We start from the raw sequence: 13,137 nt of genomic DNA on the forward strand, positions 1-13,137 counted from the left end.
CTTGATTTGACTTTGATTTATCTTTGATTGAGCGGTACACAGCCTTAGGCATAGTTGTGAAGTAAAATAAAATAATTATTAAGAAAGGGATAGCGACAAAATGATTATTTCTGAAGTAAGGTAGAAAATCTCGAAAAAGGTACAAAATGGGTCATATCTCCTAAACCGTAAATAATTGCTGAACATACATGGGGGTGTTTCTGGTAGGTTATGAGCCCCTCTATCTAATTTTTCATTTTGAACCTGAACTTCTGGGCCACCCTGTATATACAGTTACGGGTAGAGTCACCTAATTGAAAGTTTTTATCAATCTGTCTTATTTCGCATTAGATGCCATTTTTGCGTACAGTCATGAGCAATATAATGTACCCACTTTAGGACTCTGTCGCACTAACATATTTGACATTTAGTGAGACTTACAGTTCAATTTGTCAAAAAAGTTAATGTGACATGGTACCAAAGTAGTTACTAATGCTCGTAAGTACTTACTTAAAAATGTCATTTGCCAATAGTATAGGTTACCTGCCCAGAAATATTAGTTACAATCTCCATCAACGTTCACGAGTCATGGTAATCCCACACCTGCGTGATGGTGTTACGTGCTGTTACGTATAATATAAATGTATAATAATGTACGTAGAAACATTACACCTCGAGAGGGTCACGCAATATTGTGCGTACCTACAACACTTGCTCGTATTATAGAGGTATTTAAGTACTTACCAGCATTTTGTCTGCGAGTTTGTACGCGTGGACTTCAGTTATCGCGGTATGTTAAAATAACTACACATGTAAATTACATGTTACAAGTGTCAATATTTATTTCACGCGAAGGTTGGTGGTATGGTTGGCAGAGGAAGACCTAGAAGGACATACATTGACCAAATTGGAGATGTCCTTAGAAAAGATGCCGATTGATGAATGTGGAGGAAGCAAGAGAAGTATGTCAGGATCGAAGCAAATGGAATTCCACTCTGTTTACCCCGGTGGAAAATAGGCGTGAGTGTATGTATATTTTGAAAGAACACTCTCCGCCCCGCACCGATACAAGATTGGAGCGTGCTTGACATACTTCACCCCCCCGATGGGGTCCACGTTAGACTATGTAAACCGTTTATGAGCAACGCGGATTGTTTGTCCTGCTTGCACGAGTTAGAAAAGTGTGCTGACTTTTCTTTTTTTTTCTTTTTTGTGCGGTAAGAACTATTTCATATGTAGTATCCGAGTGGCTTTGCTACGACCTACGACGCGTAGCAGATTATATATTATTACGGAAATTATAATATCCATAGTTTTATCTATTGGGTTTAAGGCCTGTGCCCACTACACCGTATGATACTAGGACCGTGTCAGGTACCGACCGGACGCCACTGTGCCCAGTGCAACGGAGGAACCCCGATCTATCCCCGTATGTACTGAGAATTCTGGCCGGTCCGTGTATGGCACGCTACGGTGTTGGTCGGTAACGGGAATGGTCTAGTGGGTGTTGCGCCTGCGCCATAGAAATTCATACAAAGAATATTTTTTGATACGGTGTGGGGCCTCTGCGTCGAGCGGCCGTCCCGAACGGTCGTTTGTTCAGAGGTCCCGAGCTGCGCCCCGCAGCTCCCCGCGCTGCGCCCCGCAGCCCCCCGCCGCGCGCCCCGCGCCCCGTGCCGCCATTGTCTGCCGGCTACCTGCTGGCGTGACCCTGCCGCCATTCATTGAGTCAACAATAGTTCTTCTCAGAACTTGCTGGCTTATCTAAGTTTCAAGGATAAAATAACGACTGTTATTTTACAGTTGCATCGATTTTAATTTTAAAACCACAGTTTCGTGGTCCTCAGTGGATACCTTGCGGTGTTAACTAAGCTGAGTGGGACGTGGCCCTGGGGCGTCCGCTTGCCTCACTTTGAGGCAGGCACATTACCCGGACGGGGCTAGAACCACCGGCCTTGGGGTCTACCCTAGTCGACCCTAGCTGTCACCCGGGGTAGAGTGACCAATCTCTACCCCTTATATTTTTCTCTTCGTGTTTCGGGGTGTAAAAACCCTCCGCACTTAGAGCATAGGAACCCTCTTGCACAATAAGATCGGCAAAGGGATACCAGCTTAGGGCACACCATAAGCACACATCTTCTTTGTTAACCCCAAGCAAAGAGGCAAAACTCACTCTTACACACCCTCGAGCAATCCCACTCGAGTTGCGAAAGTTAGCCAGCGATCGCCTCAGAGTTTCTTGCGCCGCTTATTCTCTGAGGAACGCTTTTGCGAAGCGGTAGTAATTATTATATAGCAGATTGGCCGTCCCTTAAAAATGGCCGACAGCTCCGAGCTGTGGGCCGAAATCGGTAAAATCATTTTGACGCATATCCTAGCGGATAAAAGCAGCGCGCTTTACGCTGAGATATGTCGATTAGTACCGCAAGTTGCGGCGTTAACCTTGCCTTCCGCGCCCCGCATTGATAGTGCTCGTGCCGACCGCGCGTCGTCACCCTGTCTCCCCGCGACCCCCGGCCCCGCCGCGTCTCTCGCTTCGCTTCCCGGCACTGACCGGCCTACTGCGTCTGCCCACCCCACCGCGTCTCTTGCATTGTCCCAATCGCGCGCTTCTTCCCCTTCCCCTGCTACCCTCCTCACCGGTGACGATGAGGAATCGTGCGATGTTCTTATGGACGTTGCCGAGTCCGATTCGTCGTCGGAGTGTGTGGAGTCGTCCTCTTCGGAGGACATATTCACGCTCGTGGAGGGCCGTAAGGGAAAACGAGCCCGCCGTCACCGCGAATCTGAGCCTGCTAAGGTCCAGAAGACGTCCTCGGGAACGTCGATTCCCTCTGCCATCCCCGAGGCCCGTAAGGCCCCTTCCAGCCCTTCTAAGGCTCCCAATGGTAAGAGTGCCATCAGCGGCACTCAAGTACAAAAAGGTCCCACCCCTCCGCCCTTGTATATGAGAGACAAAAATAGGTGGAACGAAGTCTCCCTTCGGGCGAAAGAGGAGAACATCGTAATCACCAGCGCCCGCACGACCCAAGATGGGATCAAAATTCAAGTCCCGTCATCTTCTGAGCATAGAAAGCTCACTACAATTCTGAAAGGTAGAGGAATACAATTCCATACCTACGCCCTCCCGGAGGAACGTATCCTCCGTATCATCATAAAGGGAATCCCTAAGGAGTGGGAAACCACTCTTGTTAAGGAGGACCTTGTTAACAACGGTTTTCCGGTGCTTGAGGTGCACCGTATGCATCGCGGTCGTGGCCAGGTCCCGTATGACATGGTCACAGTCATATTAGAAAGGACGGATGAGGGCAAGAAGATCTTCAACCTGAAGACTTGTTGCGGTCTATCTGGCCTTAAAGTCGAAACTCCCCATAAGGGAGGCCCCCCAACGCAGTGTCATAGATGCCAACTTTACGGGCATTCTAGTAGGCATTGCCATGCCAAGCCTAGGTGCGTAAAGTGCCTAGGGGATCACGCTACCTCGGATTGCCTTAGAGGCAAAAACGAGGTAGAACCCCCTAGTTGTGTGCTGTGTGGTCAGCAAGGTCATCCTGCGAACTATCGCGGATGCACCAAGGCTCCACGCACCCACCACAAGGTAGCCCAACGAAGGGCAGCCCGAGCTGCAGCTTCCCAACCCGGTCCCACTAAAGCCCATATGGCCCCTTCCTCGCACTCTACTCGCGATTTCCCGGCTCTGCCACTCACGCAGACCAAACTCGCGCCGCAGCGTCCATCCGCATGGACTCGTCCCCCGTCAATCGTCCGACCCACAAATCCGCCCCGCGCCCAACCTAGTAGCAATTTAGGTATTCCTGCAGCCTCTCTCGCGCCTCGTCCGGTTCCTGCGATGGCCCCTCAGGCCTCTGCATTTCCTGTCAACCAGTTTAGGGAATTTAGTATTCTCTTTAAGTCGGCCCTTAGTCAACTTGACAGTTTATTAGACTCCCTGTCCCAATTTAAAGCCTAATAATGGATTGTACGAATAAAAGTAGAGTCAAACCGCGTTCCCTTACAATAGGTTTTTTCAATGCTGATGGCATCTTAGGTCAACGTGCAGAGATTCACGAGTTTGTAAAACATCATCAGGTAGATATTTTATTAGTGCAGGAATCTTTCCTCAAACCCTCTAACCGCGACCCCAAGATGGCAAATTATAATCTAGTGCGAAACGACAGGACCTGCGCGCCCAAAGGAGGCACTCTCATTTATTATAAAAAGTCACTTCACTGTATCCCCATAGACCCACCTGCCCTCACTGACATTGAGGCTTCGATCTGTCGAGTAGGCATGACAGGACATCAGCCGATCACATTAGTGTCGGCTTATCTATCTCCTAATAACTCTAAGAGGTTACTTAGAAGTGACCTCGAAGCCCTCTTTAATCTCAGTAATTCAGTCATAATTGCAGGCGATCTTAACGCTAAACATCTTTCTTGGAGTTGCTTAACAACAAACACAAGAGGCAGGGTATTAGAAACTCTAGCCGAGCCCCTCTATTATGATATAATAACACCATTGCAGCCCACTAGATATCCCCCTGACTTGAACCACAGACCAGAAATACTCGACTTGGCGCTTCTAAAGAACATAAACTTACGTTTATGTTCTATAGAAGTACTACACGAGTTACAATCCGACCACCGACCTGTTATATTAAAACTAGGCTCCCGTTTAGACGCCCCTGATAATCCAGCACCCCCTAAGACAGTGCTGGACTGGGAGAAGGTGGCCGAAGGCCTCCAGTCTTCCAGTTCAGTGTACTTAGATAGTATCCCAGTAGAAATAACCTCCTTAGAGGAGGCCTCGACAGCTATTAACTCCCTCACGGATCACGTGAGGTCGGTTTTGAACGAAAGTTCAAAACAGGTTCCGGAGATGGAAGACCATCGCTGGAAACTGCCTACCGACATCCGTGATCTGCTAACGGAGAAAAACGCAGCCACCCGCGCATATGATTCCAATCGCACCGAGGAATGTCGCCGTCATTTGCGTCTCTTGCAGCATACTGTAAGAAAACGTATTAATGACATGCGACAGAATCGGTGGGACAATCTTTTGAGCGGCATTGAGCCCCACCACCAGGCCATCTGGCAGCTGTCTAGGTCTCTTCAAAAGGATACGGTTGTTCCTACTCCTCCTCTCAATAGGCCTAACCAACCCCCCGCTTTCGACGATGACGAAAAAGCCGAATGCCTTGCCGACAGTCTCGAAGCCCAATGCTCGCCCAGCACTCTCCCTATCGATCGTAGGCACCTCTCGACGGTGAACTCTGAAGTTCAGCGTAGGGCTTCTGTACCTCCCACCGATCCTCCTCTTCCACAGGTAACTGAGGAAGAGGTCCTAGGTATTATCAAAAGATTTCATACCCGAAAAGCCCCTGGCTCAGACGGTATCACGAATCGTGTCCTTAAAAACTTCGGTGCTCCCCTCATCTGCTTACTAACGGCAATATTCAACGTCGCCTTGAGCAACTGCGTCTTTCCACAGCAGTGGAAAGAAGCAATTGTAATTGGTATACCAAAGCCTGGGAAACCTAAAAACGAACCTTCGAGTTACCGCCCCATAAGTCTCCTCAATTCCATGGGGAAGGTTTATGAGCGGCTCATATTTGCTAGATTACGGGACTACGCCGAATCCAATAGTCTTATTCCACCAGAGCAGTTTGGTTTTAGAACCAAACACTCCTGCGTTCAACAAGTGCACCGTATTGTTGAACATATCTCTAGTAGATTAAACTTAAAAAAACCTGTCGCTACGGGAGCGCTCTTCTTCGATGTGGCGAAAGCGTTCGACAAAGTCTGGCACAACGGCTTGATCTACAAGCTTTATTCACTGGGAGTGCCAGACCGTCTCGTGCACATCATACGAGACTTCCTCTCAAATCGAACCTTTCGCTACCGCGTGGAGGGGACGCTCTCGTCACCGCACCCGATACATGCCGGAGTCCCACAAGGCTCCGTCCTCTCCCCTTTACTATTTTCATTATATACTAGTGACATTCCCAAATCCCCTAATACCGAATTAGCTTTATTTGCGGATGATACAGCCATCTATTCTTCGTGCCGTGGTCGAGTTATGATGACCGGAATCCTCCAACGCGCGGCCAATGCCTTGGGCAAGTGGTTTCGCAAATGGAGAATCGAGGTAAACCCGGAGAAAAGTGCAGCGGTGTACTTTTCAAAGGGCTATTATAACACGCCACGGTCACGCCGTCAACTTAAAGTCATTACGATGTTTGGCAAGCCGATCCCTTGGGAGGAGCAAGTCAAATATCTCGGCGTAGTCTTAGATAGACGTCTTACTTTCAAGGCCCATATCAAACGAGTGCGCGATCGCGCCGCGTTTGTAATGGGCCGTCTTCATTGTCTCCTTAACAAGCGAAGTAAATTGTCCCTTAGGAATAAGGTGAAAATCTACACGACTTGCATCCGTCCGATCATGACCTATGCAGGGGTAGTTTTCGCTCACGCGAGCCCCTCTCAAATTCACCGTCTACAGGTAATACAAAATCGTTTCATGCGGAAAGCCACGGGAGCTCCGTGGTTCCTTCGCAATGAAAATCTGCACATTGACCTAGGTCTGCCAACCATTGCCCAATGGCTCAAATTAGCTTCCAAACGTTTTTTCGATTCTGCTCCGCACCACCCAAATCCCCTGGTAGTTGCGGCTTCCGAATACATCCCGCTTAGGGACGGTACTGAAAAGTATCGGCGTCCGAAGGACGTAATATACGATCCCGACGACCCGATTACCCTAGCCATAGAGGCAGCCAATCAGCTCGCGACACCAAACACTTCAGGACCCCGATACCGACCCCGCCGGCGTGGTCGACGATTTCCCTCATTCAGCGCTTATCGCTATCGACCCACTAGGGTCGATTAATTCTTTCAAATATTTTTCCTCTCAGACGACGCCCTGAGCCGAGGTTCGCGCCCAACTGGGCACCCTCAGGCCTGTTGTCTTAAACGTTGTACCGGGTGAGAGCCTTCAGCGCTCCCCATTTGTCCGGCCAAGTAGTTAATGCCATCTGCGGCAAACCTACAATAAGTCACGTCAAAAAAAAAAAAAAAAAAAAAAAAAAAAAAAAAAAAAAAAAAAAAAGATACGGTGTGGTGGGCCTTTATGTTAAATGGCTTCTTACTGATATTTATGAGACTAGGTCTATACCTACCTAATTTACAGTAGACAGCTGTTTCGTCACTCTTTGATTTGTTCACGGCAGCTCTTCCGTAATTGTTTATTAATGCCTTTACGATATGAGTCTGAAGCGTGGCATGTCGTTTGAATGATGGATGAGGTGTCTGTACACGATCAATGTGTGACAATAACCCGCTGGTTGATGGGGAGTATTTTTCCATTGTAAAGGGTTGTGGGGAAAAGTGACAACACACGACACAGTACTATAATAAAATCCCTAAAAATAAGTAAGTATTTTATTTTCAACTAGCGACCCGCCGAGGAAAAAATGAAATTATTTACGACATCACATTAAAAACCTCAAAAATAACAGTATTTCTCCACTGTTTAATGGATGTTATTATAACATATAAACCTTCCTCTTGAATCACTCTATCTATTTAAAAAAACCGCATCAAAATCTGTAGCGTAGTTTTAAAGATTTAAGCGTAAGTATATAGGGATATAGGGACAGAAAAAGCGACTTTGTTTTAATACTATGTAGTGATGTAGGAGTAGGTATTAGAGAATACGCACAAAAAATAACAAAATGCATACCTAACATAAGTACTATATATCTCGCGCATCTTTACCATAGGGGTGGGCAGAGACCAAAGAACTTCAATTACAACAATCCAGACACATCGATTTCGTATTTTCTAAGCTCTATATCTTCTGTCTTCACATACTCGTATGTGCGAAACATTCTCCTTACATTAAAAAACCGGAAGCGCAGTATGGTTACAAAATCTTTGCATTCATTAAGTACTTATACTTAATGTTATTTCTTTAATACACTTCCCAAACGCAATGTTTGTTGCGTAGAGTACGTGCGTGATCTTCCGGCTATGTACCTAGTTAATGCCATTTGCTACGTGAAAAAAAAGTGTGCGTGATCACTGGTTAGCGGGCCACTTCCGGTATGTAGGCGCCGCCGCCACAGCGCCGCCCGCCCTCGCGCGCTTTGTCGCCGATACTTTGATAACCTATAATAGTACGCTTGAACTTTATAATAATATATGTTCTTAATAATATGCTACATTGTTTTGGCTAAACATGTTATAGACCTGTATTATTAATTCTAACTCCTACACCGTGTTTAAAGCAAATAAAGATTCTAATTATGATTCTGAATAAGGTACTTAACGAAGTTTTGCTTTTAGGATTCCGTACCATTATTTTATCATAAAATGGTGCTAATTCCTGTAAATACCATCTAATTTTATTTTAAGTTATATCTGTCATTTTCTTATCCACCGAAAAGGAAAGGGACGGGTAATCGACAAGCATAAAATTTATGGAACACACGTCAATTTTAAGCACAAATCTAAACCAACCGTCTAAAAATTTTTACATCCGTCAATAACCCGACATAGTTAAGTAGACAGCACGTCAAACGGATTGCATACCAGCGACGTACCTTTTGATTCGCCCGGGTTATTCATTCATTTACTCATTCTTTCTAAAATTAAGAGCTGTGAATCATCCGTCCCTTTCCTTTTCGACGGATATGACAATGACGGATATAACTTAAAATAAAATTAGGCGGTGTCTGCAGGAATCGAGGCCAATGTCGTGGTTTGGAACCTTTGGTGCGTGAGTTCGTCTCGCATTTGGACGCGGTAATAATTACTAATTATTTTCTGAAAGTTTCCTATGTTGTTGTAGTTTTGGTTAACAAAACTACAACACCAGTAACTACTGGTGGGTTTTGTAGATTCAGAAGTTTTTTTTTAATGTAAGATTTGTAAACACGCTAAGTATTTACTGTAGTTACTTATTTACAAACCCAAATACGTGTAGTATTTATTATCCTTTCATACTAATAAATAATGTGATAAGCTAGTAAATGGGTGAATCTCAAAATTTCAAGTTTGGTGCCGAAATTTCATATTATTTTTTCGTGAAAAATTGGGTTCCGACATGAAAAAGATCCAAAAGGATCCTCGGTTCCGACATGAAAAAGGAATTTTTCAATTCCCAATTTCCCCAATTTTTCACGAAAAAATTATATGACAGTCGCCACCAAACTTGACACATTTTGATATTCACCCAAATATTACTGTATAAGTAACCTATATCTGTGACAGCAAAAGTAAATACAACGACAGACCCTGGAGGTTCGAAAGGCCACATCGAAGCAATTCATCAAAAAAGCAACATTGCTTTAACATTTGCGCATATAAAAATAAGTGCACAATGGCCCCGATTCCTGCAAACACCGCCTAATTTTATTTTAAGTTATATCCGTCATTTTCATATCCGTCGATAAGGAAAGGGACGGATGATTGACAGCTCTTAATTTTAGGAAGAATGAGTAAATAAATGAATAACCCGGGCGAATTTTTAGACGGTTGTTTTAGATTTGTGCTTAAAATTGACGTGTGTTCCATAAATTTTATGCTTGTCGATTACCCGTCCCTTTCCTTTTCGGCGGATAAGAAAATGACAGATATAACCTAAAATAAAATTAGATGGTATTTACAGGAATTAGCACCATTGTCTATCTAGCTGCCAGCTCTCTACTATTAGGTGTACTTACAATCTTTTTGGACATAAGTATCTATTCTGTCGGTTACAAATTTAAACTAATTTTAGTACGACAGCTCTGACACTATGCTGTTAACTTATAATAAGTGCAAGAGAGAGACAGAGCTTGTTTTAGGCCTAATATTAATAACCTACCACAAATACTGCGTAAACATAACAACCCTCGAACTCTGTATTCTTAGACGTTGCCTCAACCTTTACTCAAGTGAGGTTGAGGGGAGGCATGACCATAGAATAAGGAATAATACTACGTACGTACTACGTGGCATGACGTCAATATTTTCGTATTATTTTGTTGGCAGTATGACATACTCGAATCCAGTGAGTAAAGTCCTCAAGTCGAGGTCGTAAATGTCAAATTAAAATACCAAAATGCTTAGCTGAGGCGGACGAAATGTGGAAGTTTCGAGTTAACATCTTAGATAGAATACAGGTGTGACATACCAACGAGGAATATACTTACTTAATTCGGGACAGGTATTTACGTTAATGTTAGTGTAGTTACGAAACACCATGGTAGCGGCTCTGATCAACTTGAGATTACCAGATACAATAGTTAAACAATAGGGTTTGGATTTTAAAAGGATTCGATCTTACGACTACAACAGCAGCAGACATCCCTACCTACGTACCTGGGTGGTCGTCCATTGGCGGTATGTTCTGGCGCGACGCGCGCGCGCCCGCGCCGGCGACACAGCCGCGCCACTGCGCGCGCGCAGCCCAGCCGCGCCCACAGCGGGCACCGCTGCTCCTCCGCCTCACCGCTACGCACACCATTGTTCAACTCCACCATCACATCACACACGAGTTCAACACTATCCTTATTTAGGTGTTCTTTAAACCATCACTTCATAGCAATATTCCTGCACTTTTTTATTCACTAACATACTATAAACATATAGACCCGGATAGGAGTTTTTCTAAAAAAGTGTTCGAACCGTGATATACCGTGATAAGTACGGTTAACTCAAATTAAGACGTTATTCCTGTTCAAATAAAGTGCTATGGGGGTTGTAGTGTCGTTACACGCTGTCGCTTGTGACAAGGTGCGTCGCAGCACTTTTTACACAGATTGGTTTTCTTTTTTTTATTACTTTTTAACGCGTACTTCCTCGTCTTATGACCAGAAAGTAGCACCCTCGATGGGTAACCGTGCCACGTGTAAGTTGTCCCACTTTTTTATTACCTATTACTACATTTACTCACAGGTTTTTAGTGGATGACCTTTGATTTATTACTACACTACACACTTCGATGTCCGTCGTTACTTCACTTAAATGTTTTTTCACCTTTTTCAGTTAAGTTACATTATTTCACCGTGTTAAAGGTACTCAAGTCAATTGGTGGTTCTGTCTTTACTTTTCGTGACGAATTTGTTTCTTTCTCTAGTAATTAAACACTTTCCACTAAATTAATATTTAAAGCAGTTTAAAAACTATATTTTAAGTTTTACTTTCTTTTGTGATTACTTCGTATCGAAACTCGTCTTTTCATGTAGGAATTCAGTTTTATTATTAATGAATTATTTAAAATGTAAGTTAAAGGACATCTAAAAATAAGTACGTCGTGTTTCGTAGATCATTTATAGATTATTAATAGAATTGAGTTTTATTTTCTAGACGTGACTTATTGTGGATTTACCGCTGATGGCATTAACTACTTGGCCGGACAAAAGAGTTTTCAGTGTCTCTTGTATTGAAGTATTTTAAAATCGTCTTTGATATCCTTCGAGCTTTCTGTGTAATGGCAGTGAAGTAAATTACGTGTGAACCTGTGAACTATCTCATTAATATGATTGCTTTAAGTAGTAATTAATTAGGTAATTATGGCAATTTAGCTTGCTATGTAAGTAAGGTTATCACTTACTTACTTACATAAAAAACAAAAGACAAAGCACAGGTGGCTACTTACTTACCTATAGTCAATTGGTCGTTCCTACCACGTGCACAATATCAAGAAATTATGCATGTTAAAAGTTCTGAAACTTCAAGAAACAAATGCCTTCAAAAGTCGCGTGAATATTTTCTTTTAACCCTACTAGGTAGGTACTAAGGAAAAAAGAAAGAGGTTGGAAGGGTCAAGTGAGCGCGAAACGCGCGCCATACAAGTATCAACATATAGGTAATAAGTACTTCAACTTTGGACTCCACTCTTTCGCAAAGTTTACGACATACGGAGCTCAGCGAAAATATATGAAAATCCAAACTCTTTATTCTATTCCGTGGTAATCAGGTACTAATAACTACGAATATCGTTATTTAATTAGCAAGCTACTCAGTTCAGATCCTTTCGATAAAGCTCAGTTTAGGTTAACGAATCGATAAGAAATTAAAAAGACATCATGTTAACTATCAACACGTTTATCCTTCAAAAACTATTTTTAAACTTATGATCATTAAAGGCCGAGGGAAAAATGACGAGAAATCGATATTAAAACAGTCTTACTGTCGTTGGACAGAATTTATCTATATATAGGATATTTTTACATCGTGCCTGTTGCTTATGTACTATGCTTATGTACTTAACCTAGGTAAGTATCATAATAGAGCGTCAAATCAATTTAGAGAAATCACACAATACATTATCATTACTTATAGCTTTATTTCCCAAAGTAATTAGTAGGTTTCTATGGTTTGTTCAAAGAGTTTGTTTAAAAAAGCTTGCCTTTTCTATTCTTGAATTTATCTTTTTTAAATTGGCAACAGTCAGTTTTGAACACAGACAATCAGTAGACAGCTGGAGTTGCACTGATCGGCTGAATATACATATAAGTAACCTTATATCGATCTCTGACTATCTACATATAATGAATGATCCACTTCTATAATTGTTTCTATCGTGTCACGATGGCTTGTCAACTTTAATACGGTTGATATTATGATCAACGCATAAATATGTAAGTGTATGTTATTTTAATTATAATGTACTTATCTCCAAATTGTTAATTTTACGCTTGTGAACACATACCCGCTTTTTTTTTGAGCGCCTGAATAAGTAGAAAAGTCAAATATGACTCGTTTAAAAATTGTTTCATAGTTAAAGGAAGGCGCGCGCGACATTGCAATAAAAAGTACTTAATAATAATAAAATATTTGGTACCTACTAAATAAACAAATATCAAGTCCACTTACATGTATTTTTAAATATTTTTATAACACCTAAAAACTGTACGTTTTTAGTGGCAACCTTTCAGCGTGCTTTTAGCCTGTTTATCCATCAAAATAAATAATGTCTGTTCCATTTACAAATCAAAACTTTTTGCTAGTAACATTATTAAAAAATATATTTTAAAATTCTGCTGCAAGTTTTTTTAAAAGCACATTTTGTTATGCATGAAAAGAAAAAAGAAGCACATTTTGGCGGTGAAACTTTTTCTTTGACGATTTTATTTTTATATTTGACCGTTCGGAAATCGGAAAGTATTTTCGG

The 13,137-nt window shown here is 42.7% G+C and overlaps 1 protein-coding gene across 2 annotated transcripts in view; it reads right to left on the reverse strand.

The window, feature by feature from the left end:
- Positions 1 to 11,073, reverse strand: part of LOC126376536 (protein tyrosine phosphatase domain-containing protein 1-like) — a 39,681-nt gene extending 28,608 nt beyond the window's left edge. Inside the window, exon 1 of one of the 2 annotated variants that reach the window (XM_050023995.1) lies at positions 10,341 to 11,073. In XM_050023995.1, coding sequence (XP_049879952.1) covers positions 10,341 to 10,501 — 161 coding nt within the window. In that variant the 5' untranslated portion in view covers positions 10,502 to 11,073. The remainder of the gene's footprint in view (positions 1 to 10,340) is intronic. The other variant, XM_050023994.1, reaches the window with a different exon arrangement.
- Positions 11,074 to 13,137: the final 2,064 nt, after the last annotated feature.

Source organism: Pectinophora gossypiella, chromosome 21 (assembly GCF_024362695.1).
Source record: "Pectinophora gossypiella chromosome 21, ilPecGoss1.1, whole genome shotgun sequence".
NCBI lineage: Eukaryota > Metazoa > Arthropoda > Insecta > Lepidoptera > Gelechiidae > Pectinophora > Pectinophora gossypiella.